Source organism: Mobula hypostoma, chromosome 10, assembly GCF_963921235.1.
Source record: "Mobula hypostoma chromosome 10, sMobHyp1.1, whole genome shotgun sequence".
NCBI classification, from domain to species: domain Eukaryota; kingdom Metazoa; phylum Chordata; class Chondrichthyes; order Myliobatiformes; family Myliobatidae; genus Mobula; species Mobula hypostoma.
In genome coordinates this window covers 20,934,277-20,950,911 of record NC_086106.1, presented here as the reverse complement: position 1 = coordinate 20,950,911, position 16,635 = coordinate 20,934,277, and the positions used below count along the sequence as shown (strand labels likewise).

Here is a 16,635-nt window from a genome sequence, read left to right as displayed (position 1 = left end):
CATGAAATCTGGCTGTTCGTGCTTCCACTAAAGAACGTTCAGGGCTCGATCGGAGATATCCCTGCCCTGGTACAAGGGAGGCAACATACCATGCGGGATTCTCGTTATCGCCACAGAAACACATTTCCGTTCCAGTAACTAACGAATTCCCTGTTATCCCAGCACGCCTCTTCTCTCTTCTTTGCTTCTGAGTCACAGAGCCAGACTCAGTGTTGGAGAACCCCCGACCCTCGAGGATCAGTGGACTACTCTGAGTGTAGCCTCTATCTTTTCACCTGTTTGGGATGGGTGACCCTACCAAAATCCAAACCAGAATGGCGTGACACAAGCCAATATAGATAGCCGGGTCATTGAGACAGGAAAGCCTCCGAACCCTATGACAAATTTGTGGTCCTTTGGAGGAAGAATAATGTTCAATATTTGATTTTAGCTATGCAGCGGTTGATGTTGCAGCTGGACATAAAAGGTTTGAAAAGTAGTGTCCAGGTCAGGAAAGCATAGTGCGTGTTTTACTATGAAGAAAGTACTTACGATTCCAGTAAAAGAATATGTAATTGGTCCCAATAACATGCAACCTAACTCCTATAGTTGTTGGGGGGGGGGGTGGGGAGCGGGTTATTCATGATATCTATCGCTGACCCCAACAACTGTCACCATTATCACCACTACAAAAGTATGAAAAGAGACCGGGTGGGGGGGAATGATCAGTGAAACTACAGTTCATGTTTAAATCTTGGAGCGCGTAGAGGATACAGTGCAAGATAATTGGAGAATTTTACAGTACAGGAATTGAATATTTCGGCAGCCGTCATTTCTCTCTATTTGACCCCATTACTCTCTGTCTCTCCTGTGCTGTCAATTGCACGAATGTCTTTTGAACAATATATTGTATCATCTGCACCAAGTCCTCTGGAAGCCCTTTGTAGAAAACTGCAGCCCGGTGTGGGGGATATTATCACTTAAATTGTCTTTAATCATTCCCAAATAACCATACAATTTTGCCACTGGTCCTTACATTCCTTGTCAAGGGTAAAGGCTGTAGCTCCATCTATACTGCTCACAATTGTACAAACTCTTCCAACGTTAGAGTTTTCCTTCGTCGTTACAGTGAAAATAAAACCAGCATAGTTAACAGCTCCATGTAATTAAAGCCGCCCATTTCAGGAAACGGGTGAAACCTGTTTTCCACTCCAGGCAACGCCAGAATCATTCACCCATCAATTTGATAGCTCTCGATACATGAGAACTATACACTCATGGTCGATCGCCTTTACTCGAACATCAAAATAAACCCCTGTAAACACAAACACATCCAAATATCATCTGCATGTGTCATGCTTTCGTGACACAACATGTGCTTCTCAAAATTGGTACTGATAAGGCGACAACAAAATTATTGCATAAGCATCATGCTATCGGCACATCCATGTGATTTTGCACACTTACACAGTTTGACCACCAAACCATAACCGATGATTACACCCATTCTAACCTGTTGTGCGACCGCTTGAACTGGCTGCGCTGTTGAACATGTTGATTTCGGCCCATAAGGATACAAAAAAAAATAATAATCGCTCTTGAACATGCCAGGGACAATTGTTTTTTTTTTTTGTTTGTTTTTTCTCCCCCACTCGTATTGGTTGAAATTCGCTATTATGTTAGAAAAAGTAACATTTTCCCAATTACAACACGTGAAGACGTTGGATCCGCGAATTCCTGGCGAACCATCAGTCCCTGTCTTCAGTCATCTGATTATATACCCCAGAGAGTCTTTTCGAGTCATCATAAATCCTAACGTGCACGTTGGTAACTAAATGCGATCGTTTGAACTGCTCGCTTAAAAAAAAACATACAATGTTGATGAACACCAGATCACCCGCCGGTACCTCCGTAGGTCTCAAACAGAACTTAGAAATCTACAAGCACAGAAAAAACCGGAGGTCATGAACGAAAGCTGCTTGTTAGAACTCTAAGATAACCATGTTACAGGCTGCACTATTCGGCCGTCTAATCAATTTTATTCTCGATAAAAATAATCATAGGATCAGTGAAAATTTATAGCACTGACCGAATTCAGTTAGCTCTACAGGTAACGATATAAGAAAGATGCATCTCTCCCTACTAATTGATATAGTCCTCATGGCGTGTGCCACATTAAGGTTGATCAGCAAGGAATTATGCAGAGGATCCATGCCTTTTAAAAGAAATCAAGTTTTTGAATTGTGACAAAGATGTGTGGTGTGATGCACTATAACAAATACGACAAGATCACTGTTGGCAGACTGACCCAGAAGACTCATTGAAACTTGTTACATTGGATTTAAAGTTGGCTTGGGAATGGAAGGCAGAGAGCAGTGAGTAGGTGATTAAGTTTGCAAATGACACATGCATACGATACGTGTATGAATAACGAAGAAGGTGTCAAATTGAGTCAACTAGACATAGACCACATGGGCCAAGAACTTGCAGACAAGTTTCTATCATAAGGGGTCAGCCACATTAGCACCGTTGAGTGTCTATCCTTGGCTATCTTCAACTTTGTACCCCAGGTGTGTTCCGGGACCTGGTTTCTGTCTCATACCTGAAGACAGCTCGGCCAACATGTTCAAATTTTAGTCTTGATCATGGCGGTTTTCATGGCTTACTTCATGGTGCCCGCAGCTTTCTCTCGATTTTCAATACTCTCAGACATTCAAATCCTAGGTGGTGGTTCTGAAATGCCATTGCACACAGATATACAGCTCAATGACTCTTCATTGCTGTCTCACGAATTTTTTTTTTGGATCAGACAGTTTCTTAGCCCTGTGTAGTACCACCGGGGCTACCAGACCATTCTTAATCTGGCCTATTTCGTTTGAACTCTCTGGAAAGTTTGACGCTACCAAGAACCAGAACACAATGTCCTGACTCTATCCATCATCGATCTCGCAGACATCAGAGGACGGAAGCCTCCAAACCGTACGACATTATTGCTGTCCTATTGGAGGAAACAAATAATGTTTGTCATTTTGTTTCCTGCTATGGTGGTGTCGACGTGTCAGGTCTGTATAAACGGTTTTGAAAGTTCTCCAGTATCTGTATAATCATTGATCGCTCAACCAGTACCACGGAATGCCTGATTTCTTTATACGCCATTGCTGTATCAGAAAGGTTTCTTTACGCAATTTAGGCCCAGTTTTCCTGCATGACAACAGTGAGTAAATTTCAAAAGTTCTTCTTTCCTTCTTTCCGAAAGTCATACAAGTGCTGAGTGACTGTAAGTCACTTAATGAGAGGGTAGATTTGGTTTGATTAGCAATTCTATCAAAACAGTTTATATTTGCGCGAAGATACAAGATTTAGTGCACGTAGTACTGCCATCATTAGGGTGGCAAAACAGAATTGCCCACCCTACTGATCTGCGCCTCGGATTCCCACCACCGTGAGTTTGCTTGCATGCAGCCTGGTACAGCCGTTCCGATCTGTTCCTACTTTCTTCTTCTTACTTTTTAATTTACGTAATTTTTTGTATTTTTTTTTTCTCACGGTAACACGTCGAAGCTGCACCCTCATTAACATGCTGGTAAAGAGAGTTTTATTTGGGTCTTTTTTTAGCGCTGGAAATGGTTACATCCCGACACGTGGGACAGAAGCAAGTCGCTTTGTGTATTCCAGAAACCAACTAATGCCGGCTGGTTTAGCGAGCAGAGCGACGTACACCCCTGCTGAAATCAGGAGGAAAACACACAGAGGATGCAGAGGGAGATCTCAAAGTCGAGGAAAAAGGACCGGTTCGACACAACAGAGACATATGGAGATGAGGAGTTCGGCTGGTAATATCGTTCCGGCTGACCGGAAGTGCACTGAAGCGGTAAACGTAAAGGAGTTGGGTGCTTACTGATCTAGTTAACAACAGATGGTGCAATCCAGGGCATATTACGATCGAGGAACGTGTTTGCAGACTGGATATTGAAGTTTTTACTGTTGGACCTCGGCCACATTCCACCGTGATACAACACTTGGCGGCACGGGAGGTCGTTCCTGCCTGTGGCCATCGAAGGTGTAGCTCCTCCCGTGGAGGGTCAGACACCCTGAGCCAATAGACTGGTCCTGGACTTATTTTCCATCTGGCATAGTTTGCATTTTGTAGTTTGATTGCTGGTGGTTTTTGTATTGCTATATTTATGCTCTATTCTTGGTTGGTGCAGCTGTAACTAAACCAAATTTCCTCGGGATTAGTAAAGTATATCTATCTATCTATCTATCAATATCGACCGGTTGTTTCCCAACATACCTGGGTCAAAATTTGCTTCCAGGACCCATGGCTTTTCCTGCTCTTTGGTTTCAGCTCCTGAGCTCCCTGCAACAACCGCCCTGTTAATTTCACCGTCTTAAGTAGGTCAAAGAGTTATCAAACCCTGGATTGAGTAGATGTGTCCAGGGCTTGGCGTTAGATTTGATCTGTTAGGACTCTTAACAAGAACATACCTCATCATTATACATTACACCTATTTCCACCGAGTGGGTTGTGTTTAATATGGATTCTCCTGGTATGGGTACAGACAGAAGATTGTGTAGTCCTTATTTTTGTTGCTTAGTTTGTTTTCCTACAGAGACCGGTGTCCCTAAATCGGTTCTCTCAGGAGGATATCCGGCCATTGTCTTGTATAATCTTCCTATATTGGCCTTACTTGCATGTGGCATGGGTAGAAATCCTCAGATCACAAACCTGAATGTCTTGTCCTTTAACTTAGTACCTAATTGTCTGAACACCCTATGCAAAACCTCGTCACTGGTCCTACCATGTCATCGGTAACTAAGTGGACCATGCATCCTGGCTGTTCACACTTCCACTTAAGAACGCTCAGGGGTCGATCGAAGATGTCCTGGCTCTGGTACCAGGGAGGCAACATACCATCCGGGAATCCCGTTATCGCCCACAGAACCGCATTTCCGTTCCCCTAACTAACGAATCCCATCTTATCACAGCACACCTCTTTCTCTCCCCTTCGCTCCTGAGGCACAGAGCCAAACTCCGTCCTGGAGAACCACCAACCCTCGACGATTAGTGGGCTACTGTCAGTATAGCCTCTATCCTTTGATCTGTATGGGATGGGACAACCACGCAAGAGCCAAACTACAATGTCGTGACTACAGGCAATATAGATCTCCGAGTTATTCAGGAAGGCAAGCCCCCAAACTCTACCACAAGTTTGTCGTCATTTTGAACAAAGAATAATGTACAATATTTGATGCTAGAAATGCTGCGGTTGATGGTTCAGCTGGACATAAAACATTTGAAAAGTAGTTTCCAGGTCAAGAAAGCATTGTGCGGGCTTTACCACGAACCGAGTACTTACGAACTCAGTACAAGAGTATATAATTTGTCGCAACGACCAGCAAACCTAATTCAAATTGTTCTTGGGGGTGATTTATTCATGATGACTATCGGTGACGCCAAACTTGCCACCAATATCAGCACAATAACGCAAACATAAGGGAGGTAATCAGTGACACGACAGCTCAGGTTGAAATCATTCAGCGTGTAGATGATACCGTGCAGGAGAATCGGAGAATTATGCAGAAATGAAACCGAGTTTTTCGACAGCGAAAGGTGGACATACACATTTCGACATTTCTCTGTATTTGACACCATCACACTCTGCCTTTCCTCTTCTGTCACCTGCACGAACGTTTGTGAACAACATATTGTATCAGCTGCACGACTTTATTTGGAAACCCTGTGCGGAAAACCGCAGCCCAATGTGTGTGATAATATCACTTAAATTTCATTCAATCACTCCCCAATAACCAGATATTTTTGCCACTGGTTCTTACTTTACGTGCTAAGGGAAAAGGGCTGTATCTCTATCTATACTGCTCACAATTTTACAAACGTTTCCAACGTTAGAGTTTGCCTTCGTCGTTACAGTGAAAATAAATCCAGTATATTTAACAACTCCATGTAATTCAAGCCTCCCATGGGTTGAGTAGAGTTGCGCAGGGTTTTACGTTAAAATTGTTCTGTTAGGTCTCTCAACAGGAACATTTTTCATCAGTATATATTACACCGATTTCCAGGCAGGGGTTTGTGTATAATATTTATTCTCCGGGTATGGGTACAGACAGAAAAAATTGTGGTCCTTCTTTTTGTTGTTTAGTGCGTTTTCCTATATAGACCGGTGTCACTGAAACGCGTCCCTCAGGAGGATATCTGGCCATTGCTTTGATTGTCTTAGTCCCTGCCTCTCTGCTGGGTATCTGGCCAGTTACTAGAGTGTCTCTGTTCCCGACACTCAGGAGATATCTGTCCACTATATGGTGTCGTTCATCCCCTGTCTCACAGGGGGGTATTTGTCCACTGACAGTTGTCTCTCACTTCCTCTCTCAGAGGGTGACATTTGTCCACTGACTGGTGTCTTTCAGTCCCTGCCTGTCCCGTACCGGTGGTGTCGGTCACTTGCTCCTCCTGGGATTCACTGTGTTTCCGCTTACACGTACAGTTGCACGCTGGAATTGATGAATTGGATAGAGTGTGTCAGATCCTCATTTTGGATCTGGTCTTTGCCGCTGACCTGCCTCTTATATAGAGACGAGCAGCTTTTGGTGATTCGAAATCACTACTGGGGATGGGAACAGGAAGCTGCGGCTCTTGTTTCAGTATGCGAGAGCCTGTTCAAGCTGATTCACTCAGAGCCCGTTTCTCTGTTGAAACATCGGTCACTGGGTCTCCCGATAAATCCACCCTGAACTGGCCCGATAATCTCAAAGGGGTCAAGTTTGTCAGTGCTCACAGTGATGAATGTTATTTCCTACCTCTGTCTAATCCTGTCTTACATGGCAGGTGGGTATAACGCGGCACGTCGCCCAACCGGGTCCGAGTATTTCTCTGAGACTTTCTTATCCGATGTCCGTGTAACATTTTATTAACGTCTGCTCTTTTCAATTTGCAGGCGTGAGATCCGACATTGTGCTGACACAGCCCGAGTCAGCGGTGGTAAATCCCGCACAGTCTCACAGACTTGCGCGTGCATTCAGTGGGTTCAGCCTCGGCAGCTATGACATGCATTGGATGAAACAGGTCTCCGGGAACGGGCTCGTATGGTTGGCGGTTTTACGGGCTAGTGTTAGCAAAACATACGCGCCCGGAGTCCAAGGCCGATTTAAAGTTTTCGAGGACATCAGCTCCGTTTATCTGCAAATGAACAACCTGCGGCTGGATGACACTGCCACCTATTACTGTACAAGTGACACAGTGAGAGAAATCGCGACTGGACCGGAACAATAACACAGAGACAGCGCCATCCATCAGGGCAGTGATCGCTAAGTTTGTATTTCAGTCTTTCTGGGCACGTTCCGTCGTCCATGCAATGGAAGTTGGATTGTTAACGGGAAATCCTGAGAAGGGATGATGGATAGATAGACAGAATAGTTCACCGGATCACGTCGGATAGCAGCTCCGAGACAAAAGCCGTCCATGGATGTTGGATCACTGGTCTAATTAGTCAAAGTGTCGGACTTTGATTTACACGTGACAGTAAATGATCAGGCTATGAGAAAATTGATGATCACGGATAATTTAGTACTCTAGTTCGGTTTGACTGCGGAGTAACTGTGCTGGTAGATAGTCAGAGGGGCATTGGTTTTCGTATGTCGGTACATCATAGTCGCTACTATACAGGGTGGCACAGTGCAAGAGATAGCCCTCCTCCCTCTGTAAATTTGAATCTTCGAATGGTTCCCCAACTTTACCCTGGAATCCATGAATGTAAATCATATCCCGAGAGGATAATATGGGAGTCGGTCTAATTTGAACTGGAGATGTGTTTGGAACGAAATACCGAGGAGCAGCTGTCAGTGGAAGCCTAGTGAAAAAAATCACGTTGGTTTGTCTCCTTTCGACTTCGGGACTGGGATGGCCGAGATTGAGAACCACAGCATGAGACAGCCACAGAGTGACGGAAGGTTTATGAGGCCGCTGACCGGCTCTGTGATGTACTGGACTTCGGGGTGGATATGATGAAGATCGTTTGTGACTTGCGGTGAAGAATCATGTTATGGACTACGGCAGTGGGGAGTTGACCAGAAACTACTCCCGAGAAATGAACGCCTGCGGGGCAGTCTGCATCCCTGAATTCCCAATGCTGCTTCCCAGAGTCATCTCCCTAAGACCTGATTCGGATTACTATGGGAGAAATTCAGCGAGATATTCCCGAAAGGATTCTGCTTTGTTTCTCGGGGTTGGCGGGGTCATATGACCAGAGACGGAAATCTCTGAAACGATATGAACAGCCAAGCTCGGAGATTGGCATGGAAATCCAGTAAGTGACAGCTCCAGGTCCGAACAGTTTCATGATGACCGACACAGAGATAATTGGATATTGCAGGCAACCTTAACCCCCCAATTAGTGCTATGCTGCAGGTATTTCTTTCAGTAGTTTTCCAAGAACATTCTGTTCTGCTTTTAGCATATTTGGCTGAAAGTTAAAGGTATGATGCTTTGTTATTCAACCTAGGAGTGTTATGTAAGCCAATCAGGATGGTGGAACTGTGAGAAGGTTGTGGTGAACATAAGCGGAGAGGTTTCCCTGACGGACACTGACGTGGGCCGATGCCTTTTTGATGGAGCTGGAAGAAGACAGGAGGAAAGAGAGATGATGATACCATCCCTTCTTCACAGGTATTTGGTGCAAAAGAATGGCTTCAAGGAGGAAGAACTTATACTCCCGTGGGAGAGTTTCTTTGTTCGAGGCGGATTTCGAGCAACATTCGGATTGTGGTATGTACCCTCACGGAGACCATGAGTTCAGTGTGGCAGTTGAAGAAAACTTCAAGATGAGTTTCAATATAGAAAAAAAAATGAGGGCTATGTGTAACCCTAGTTTCTAAATTAATTACATGTTCGGCACAGGAATGTGGACCCAAGTGCATTTATTATGTTGTATCTTTTGTAAGCTTCTGTGTTTTCTATGTTTATGTGCAGATTTGGACTGAGTTAAATGTAGTGGAACTTTTTTTTTATTTTTTATTTCTTTTTCCTGTTCTGTTTGAGGGACTAACGAGCCGCATTTTGAGATACGCCCAGTAAAATGTGGTGTCAGAAGCGAAATTATTACTTTTGGTGAGTGGCGACACTGAGCAGTACGACTATCTTGCTTACTGCCGCCAAAAAACCCGGTGACAGGGACTTCCGAATTCCATTGTCACTCATTTGTAGTTTACGAATTTACTGTTTTGACGAATTTAGTGATTCGCAAGTATATGAATCTCCCTCAAACGGCGGATTTCTCTAAGAGCTAGAATATACCCAATAACAGTTAAGGTTACGTATTCCATGACACTAGTGAACTGTCCACAGACCGGGATCCGGCTGCGGCGGAATATGGTCCGATCTCGTCACTAGAGTGAACGAGATAAAAATAAACTTTGTGGAACAAATGGGTGGGAGGGGAGTGGATAAACAAGTTTAAAATTGGCAATATGATGTTAAACAAATGTTTTCTAATCATTGAGTGAATCTGTAAGGTGAGAAATTACGAACACGGACAAACGAACTTCAATGAAATAATCTACCAACTATTAAATGCAGAGAAGGAATAAGTGCCGGATCAGCCAGGATTGCCACCATTACCGGAACTCTAAACGTACTGAGACAGCGGGAAGTGCTGATTATTCACGTTACGCCTCAGCTAGTAATGCTTCACCGACTAATTTATTAGCTTTGTGCAGATATCCACAACTATGCGTGTGGGATAATACCGTTTGTTTTATTGTTTCGTCTGGTTGTTAACTCCGCACCGTGGGATCTGTGTATATTAATTTCCCAATATTTAGGTCATTTACAGAGAAAAGAGGGTAAAAATGGTCCGAAAGATTACTGTAGATCCAAGTCACATCCACCACAAATTGTACCAGTTACTACTGAACGGAAAACGGTACCACAGCAGAAAAGAAAAAAAAAACAGCACCAAGGCTCCGGGACAGCTTCTTCCATCAGGTCATCGGATTGATTAACTCACGCTGCAGAATTCTACTTCTATGCTATATTGACTGTTCTGTTGCACATACTATCTATTACAAATTACTCTAAATTGCACAATGCGCATCTAGGCAGAGACATAACGTAAATAGTTTTACTCCCGATGTATGTGACGTTTGTAAGTAATAAAGTCAATTCAAATTTAATTCATGTTCAACAGGATGGTGGAGTGAAGGAGGTAAATGGCGATGGGTGGTTCAGCAGCCTATTGGTGTAGAGGTAGAGAGGGAGACAGCAGTTGGCTGTGCTAACTCAGAAGCAACGTGCAATTAAATAACTTGAATAGTTGCACAAAATGATAGATGGTGAACCAGCAGATCAGGAAGTCTCTGTCTGGCTTTTGTCCGTATTGTAGTAAGTAGACAGAATATCGGATAGTATGAAAATGAGATGGACAATTTTATGTACCTCTTGGGATCTCGGCATTGCCAGTAGTAAGAATAAGATAGACATCTGAGCTGTCATTCAGAGGACAGTTGGAGATAAACACATTGAAGAGTCAGGAGTCATAACAGACTGGGATAGGAAAAATTAGAGATCTCGTTCCTTGAGCTACCAGTAAAACTGAAGGTCGTCATTACTAATAACTGGAATAAAAATACATATTGTTACGATGTTGGGAATCGACAGCAGATCCAAATCTGCTACAGATCATTATTAACTGAGTTTAAATTTGACAACTTTGTTGTTGTGTTATCCTTGGACTGTACGTCCATCTCTCGGCACTACTCATCTGTTTTGTCTACAGACCATTTCTCACTCTCCCTGAATCCGACCTTGTGTTTGTCCATTGTGTCACTGTGGTCACGGTGTACTCGATAATATTTCTCCTTGAGTGAAATCACCAGAACAGAGTGCAGAATCGTTATTTGAAAAAAAAACCTTTCAAAGGTATATTTAATGTCAGAGAAATGTATAGAGTTTACATCTTGAAATGCTTTTTATTCACAGCCCTTCAAGTAAAGAGAGGAGTGCCCCCAAAGAATGAGCGACAGTTAAATGGTAGAACCCCAACATCCACCGCCCCCCCCCCGGTTCCCTCCCTCCGACGAGTAAGCGGCAGCAAGTAACCATATCCCCTCCCAACCCCAGCAAAAAAAGCATCGGCACCCGCCACCGAGCAGTAAAGCGTGAGCAAGGGAACTGAAAGACCGAGACTTGCCGTACGTTACAATACGACGTTAATCACCCGGCTACAGACATACCATAGGCTCTCTGTCAGCCTAATAAGGGAGGAAGAGATGTCTCCCTTTCACAGCGAGAGTGGAGATATAACAAACAGCTCGCTGGGTTACGATGTTGAGAATCCGTTTCGTTCGCATTTTTCGAGGTCTGTGCCCAAAATACTCGAGTCTCTGCTCACACAGCCTTAGATCACCCATCTCCAACGAAACACCAGTCTTCTTCTCGGACAGCGACCTCCGATATTGTGGACCTCAGAACCATGAAAATTCGGTCCTCCGAAGCCCAGTGGATTTCTTAGGCCGAGCCCTTGGCTTGCCGAACAACAGTCAGTTATGAAACACCGAGAGGTGACCCATTCCCAGAAAAGAACCGTAATCAGCGTGTAACTCCAGGTCACTGCCTTCCAAAGAACGCTGAAAGAGAAAAAATAGAGATATTAAATATGGAAATAGAGGTGTTTCGGAAGATGCGAGCAAATGGACTCCCCTTTAGGCGCCATTAACCATCCTAAGCTCCACCTTCCAATTTCCTTGAAGTTTGTGATTTTTGTTATCTGAAGAATGTCTCCACATTCTCTACTCGATAATAGGTCTATCCTTTATAATCACGTCATTGCCTCTGAAGCCCCCGGCAGCACTGCATCTCACAATGACTTTTGCTGAATCCCCAGCGAAACCCTCCCTCCCATACTCGCTTTCCTTGGGCTACGTAAATCCAGGGAATACACACTCCGGTACAACCAAACCCCCCTGATTGAGACGGCTCTCTTACTCCAGACCTCGGTTCGTGTGGACGACTTATTATGTGCTACCCTCTTGCAACTCAATGCCAAGAAATAAAAGACAGCACACTGCATATGATTAAATGAATTATTATATTTTTTTGTGAATCTTAATTTAAATGAAAGGATAGTAAAGAAAAGAAATTTAAAAAGTACATCAAAGTGCCTATTACAATGAAACATCCATATGTGCACAAGTTGGAGGTTAACCCTTTCGAAAGCCATATATATTCACCGATCGTCAGTAGACACCGACACGTTCCTTCATCGAATACCGGTCCCCCTCCGGGTTGAATTATACGATCGCTTCTCAACAGAAAGACAATTTCGTTAGCAGTGAAAACTTTTTTCATGGGGTTACATCAGTAACACTGGTCAATTTAGGAAAACACTTGTTCAACAAACCAAGTCGAGGACGGAGTAGGACAAGACATTATTGTGTTTCCTCTGTCTGTGAAGTGACGACAAACAGTTAGTTTGAACTGTAAATTTCAACTAATTTCTCGTTTGCGTGTATGATGGGTAGGTTAGGCGAAACTTCACTCTGTGTCTAATCCCTGTTGCCCCTGCCCTGGCTGAAAGTGGACAGTGCATAAGGAAATTTGTAACTAATCCGTGGCTGCCAGGACACTGCATGTAAGCTGTAAACAGCATTTAAATCATGTTCTCCATAATCTATGGTACTTGACAGAAACTCTTCAGAAACTTTTACATGATAAATACCAGTTCCATCGAAAGCAACTGAGCAGACAGGGGGGCTATTCATCCGAAATCCTCTGCGCTTTAGCTGAACACATCCCATAATCCCATTAGTCTATCTACTCTTCCCTGTATCGTTACAAGAGGTGGATCTCCTCCTATTGCCCCCCTAAATTCAATATTGGAACACATGATCATTCAGGCAGTGTGTTTCGGATCACAACCGTTTATCAAAAGCGTTCCCTTAAATGCGCCCATGACACATTATTGACTTGAAAACCTCCTTGCCCACAGCACCTGCACTACCTCTCTTTCCCCATCTACAAAATCAAGGATACCTGTAATATATGAAGGAAAGATGCCTTAATTCCCGCATTTATTTTCCTGCCAGACATCCCCACAGATACTTTATCTCGAAAATCGTACCGTACAGAACATCCTCACCAATCAGGTAATGAAACTAATACCGTAATCCTATTTTTTTAATCCTGGCATATCTTTTGCTGTATCCTGCGACAGAACACACGCTGAACACTGTATGATGGAACTAACACCCACCTGTACGGAGGAGATATTTAGCCAGCAGCATTTCCTCCAGATTTTGTCTTAATTCTTTTACATTTAATGTGAAGTCAACACGCAGGAAAACTTAATTCCAAAAATTTGGCACGGAACAAATTCTTTGTTATGACTGGCAGGAACTAGCTCAACTGCACTGAAATGTCCAGCCCCTGATTATGGTTTCATTTGCTGCTGAGTATCGAAACTCAGGCATGAATGAACAGTAAGCTGAGCACAATCGGTTGCGGACAAAACACCGTCTATTGACGAGATCGGATCATATTCGACTGCTGCCTGTTCCCGGTCTGTGGACGGTTCACTAGTGTCATGGAGAACCGGACCTTACACTATTATTGGGTATATTCTAGTTTTTAGATAAACCCGCCTTTTCAGGGACGTTCGTGTACATGCTGTGTCAGGCGAATCACTGAATTCGTCAAACCTACAAATGAGTGACAATGTAATGCGGATGTCACTGTCGCCGAGTTTATTTGCGCCAGCAGGCAAGATAGTCGCACTGCTCAGTGTGGCCACTCACCAAAAGCAATAGCTTCGCTTGTGACACAATTTTTCAGCTGGGCGTCTCTGGAGATGTGGCTCGTTAGTGCCTTGAACAGTAAGTAGGAAAAAGAAAAAAAAAACAAACAAAAAAATTAAAAGTTCCATTACATTGCACCCAGTCCAGATCTGCACATAAGCATAAAAAAACGTAGAAACATAGAAAAGCTACAACACAATGAATGTACTACAGCCCACACTGTTGTGCCGAACATGAACTTACTTTACAAATTGCTTTGGGTTACACATAGTCCTCGATTGTTTTTTTTTTCTAAATTGAAGCTCATCTTGAATTTCCTTTTCACTGCCAAGCTGGACTCACGTTCTGCGTGAAGGCACACACCACCATCCGAATGTCGCTCGATATCCACCTCGAGCAAAGGGACTCTCCCGCGAGAGTATAAGTCCTTCCTGCTTTAGGCCATTCTTTTGCACCAAACACCCGTGCAAAAGCGATAATATTATCATCTCTCTTCCCTTTGCTCTCCCCTTCCAGCTCCCATCAAAAAGACCACGACCCACAGAGTGTCCGTCAGGGAAAACTCTCTGCTCATTTTCTCTAAACATTCACACAGTTCCAACATCCTGATTGGCTGACACAACACTCCTACGTTAAACAATAAAACTCCATACATTTAACTCACAGCAAAACATGCTAAAAGCAGAACAGACTGTTCTTTCCAAGCTACTAAAGGAAATACTTATAGCATAGCACTAATCGGGGCGCTACGGTTGCCTGTAATATCCAACTATCTCTGCATCGGTCAACATGAACCTGTTCAGATCTGGAGGTGCCACTTCCTGGATTTCCATCCCAGTCTCCGAGCTTGGCTCTTCATGTCATTTCAGAGATTTCAGTCTACTGATTTGTGCTCCCGCCAACCCCTTAGAAACAAAGAGGAACCCTTTCGGGAATTTCTCGCTCAGAAATAGATTTTTTCCCTTTGTAATCAGAAATCGGGCCTTAGTGAGATGACTCTCGCAGGCAGCAGTGGGAAATCAGGGATGCAGACTGCCCCGCAGAAATTCATTTTTCGGGAGTAGTTTCTGGTCAGACCCCACCGCCATGGTCCATAACACGATTATTCACCACAAGTCACAAAGGGCCTTTATCACATCCAACCCGAAGTCCTGAGGAGCACAAAACCGGTCAGCGGTCTCATAAACCTTCCTTCTCTTTACGGGTGTCTCACACTGTGGGTTTTAATCTCGTTCAGCCAGGTCCGAAGTCGAAAGGATACAAACCAACGGGACTTTTCACTGGGCTTCCACTGAAAGCTCCTCCTCTGTATTTCGTTCCCTTCCAAACACATCTCCAGTGGAACCTAGACCCACTCCCAGATTATCCTCTCGGGGTCTAATTAACATCCTTTCCTTCCATGGTAAATTTGGTGCAAGTTTCGACGAGCCCAATTTACAGAGTTATGTTGTGGTAGATATGCGCATGGAGAGAGGGTCATCTTTTGCACAGTGCCATCCAGTATAGTACCGACTGTGATGTGCCGACATACGAAAACCAATGCCTCTTTCACTCTCTCCCAGCACAGCAGTTAAACCAAACTAAATTATCCATGATCATCAATGCTTCTCATAGCCTTATCATTTACTCTCACGTGTATACCAAAGCCCCACACTTTGACCAGTTAGACCAGTGACACAACTTCCATTCACGGCGCTTGGCTCGGAGCTACTATCCGACGGGATCGGATGATCTACTCGGTACATCTAACCATCATCCCTTCTCAGGATTTCCCGTTGACATTCACTTTCCAATGCATGGGCGACTGAACGTGCCCAGAAAAACTGGAATTCAATTTTGGCGATCACTGCCCTGATGGGTGGCCCTCTCGCTGGGTATTTTTGTTCTGGTCAGTCGCGATCTTTCTCACTGTGTCTCTTGCACAATAATAGGTGGCAGAGTCATCCAGACACAGGTTGTTCATTTGTAGTTAAATGAAGCTGCTGTCCTTGGAAACCTTAAATCGGCCTTGGACTCCGGGCGCGTACGTCTTACAAGCGCTAACCCGTTAAACCGCCACCCAGTCCATCCCTTTCCCGGAGACCTGTTTCATCCAATGCATGTCATAGCTGCTGAGGCTGAACCCACTGAATGCACACACAAGTCTGTGAGACTGTCCGGGATTTACGACTGCTGACTCGGGCTGTGTCAACACAATGTCGGATCGCAGGTCTGTAAATAAAACAAAGAGCAGAGATTAATAAAATGTTCCACGGACATTAGATAACAAAACAGGAAAAAAAATGTTCAGAGGGAAATCAAGCAGTGTGTAAAGCAGAAGCGGGAATAAGCGGAACTCCAAACTCCGAACTCCGAACTCTGATCTCTGAAATCCGAACTCCGAACTCATCGGGGAAAAGACTTGAGTAGCTCTAGCATTTTAACTCGGTTTGTTCCGGCAGGGTGACTTCCTCGCATTTGCTTCGGTAACGTATGATGCCGATCTAGCCCCTAGTAGCTATAAGCCCGAGACTAAATACTACTCGTTCATCTGAGACGCAAGTGCCGTTAATTACAGAGTCCAAGAAACACGGGGAAGCAATGAATTAAGGAAAACAAGGAATGAACGGTTCTGATCGTGCCACAAAGTAAATTTCCACGGACCCAGGGAATAACCGATCAAGACCGTGACGCCGGGTAGGCGACAAGCCGCGTTATCCCTACCTGCCATGCAGGACATGATTAGGCAGAGATAGGAAATAACATTCATCTCTCTGAGCACTGACAAGCTTGACACCTTTGAAATTGGCGCTTCAGTTCAGGCCGGCTTTGTCGGGAGACGCAGTGAAATTGTTTCAAAAGAGACACTGGCTC

At 44.2% G+C, this 16,635-nt stretch overlaps 1 gene segment (V, D, J or C); it reads left to right on the top strand.

Moving 5' to 3' along the window:
* Nucleotides 1-6,777: 6,777 nt before the first annotated feature.
* LOC134352434 (igW heavy chain V region W26-like) lies at nucleotides 6,778-16,316 on the top strand. The segment is given in 3 exon segments: nucleotides 6,778-6,823; nucleotides 6,933-7,234; nucleotides 16,224-16,316. Coding segments are annotated over 3 exon segments (441 nt in total).
* Nucleotides 16,317-16,635: the final 319 nt, after the last annotated feature.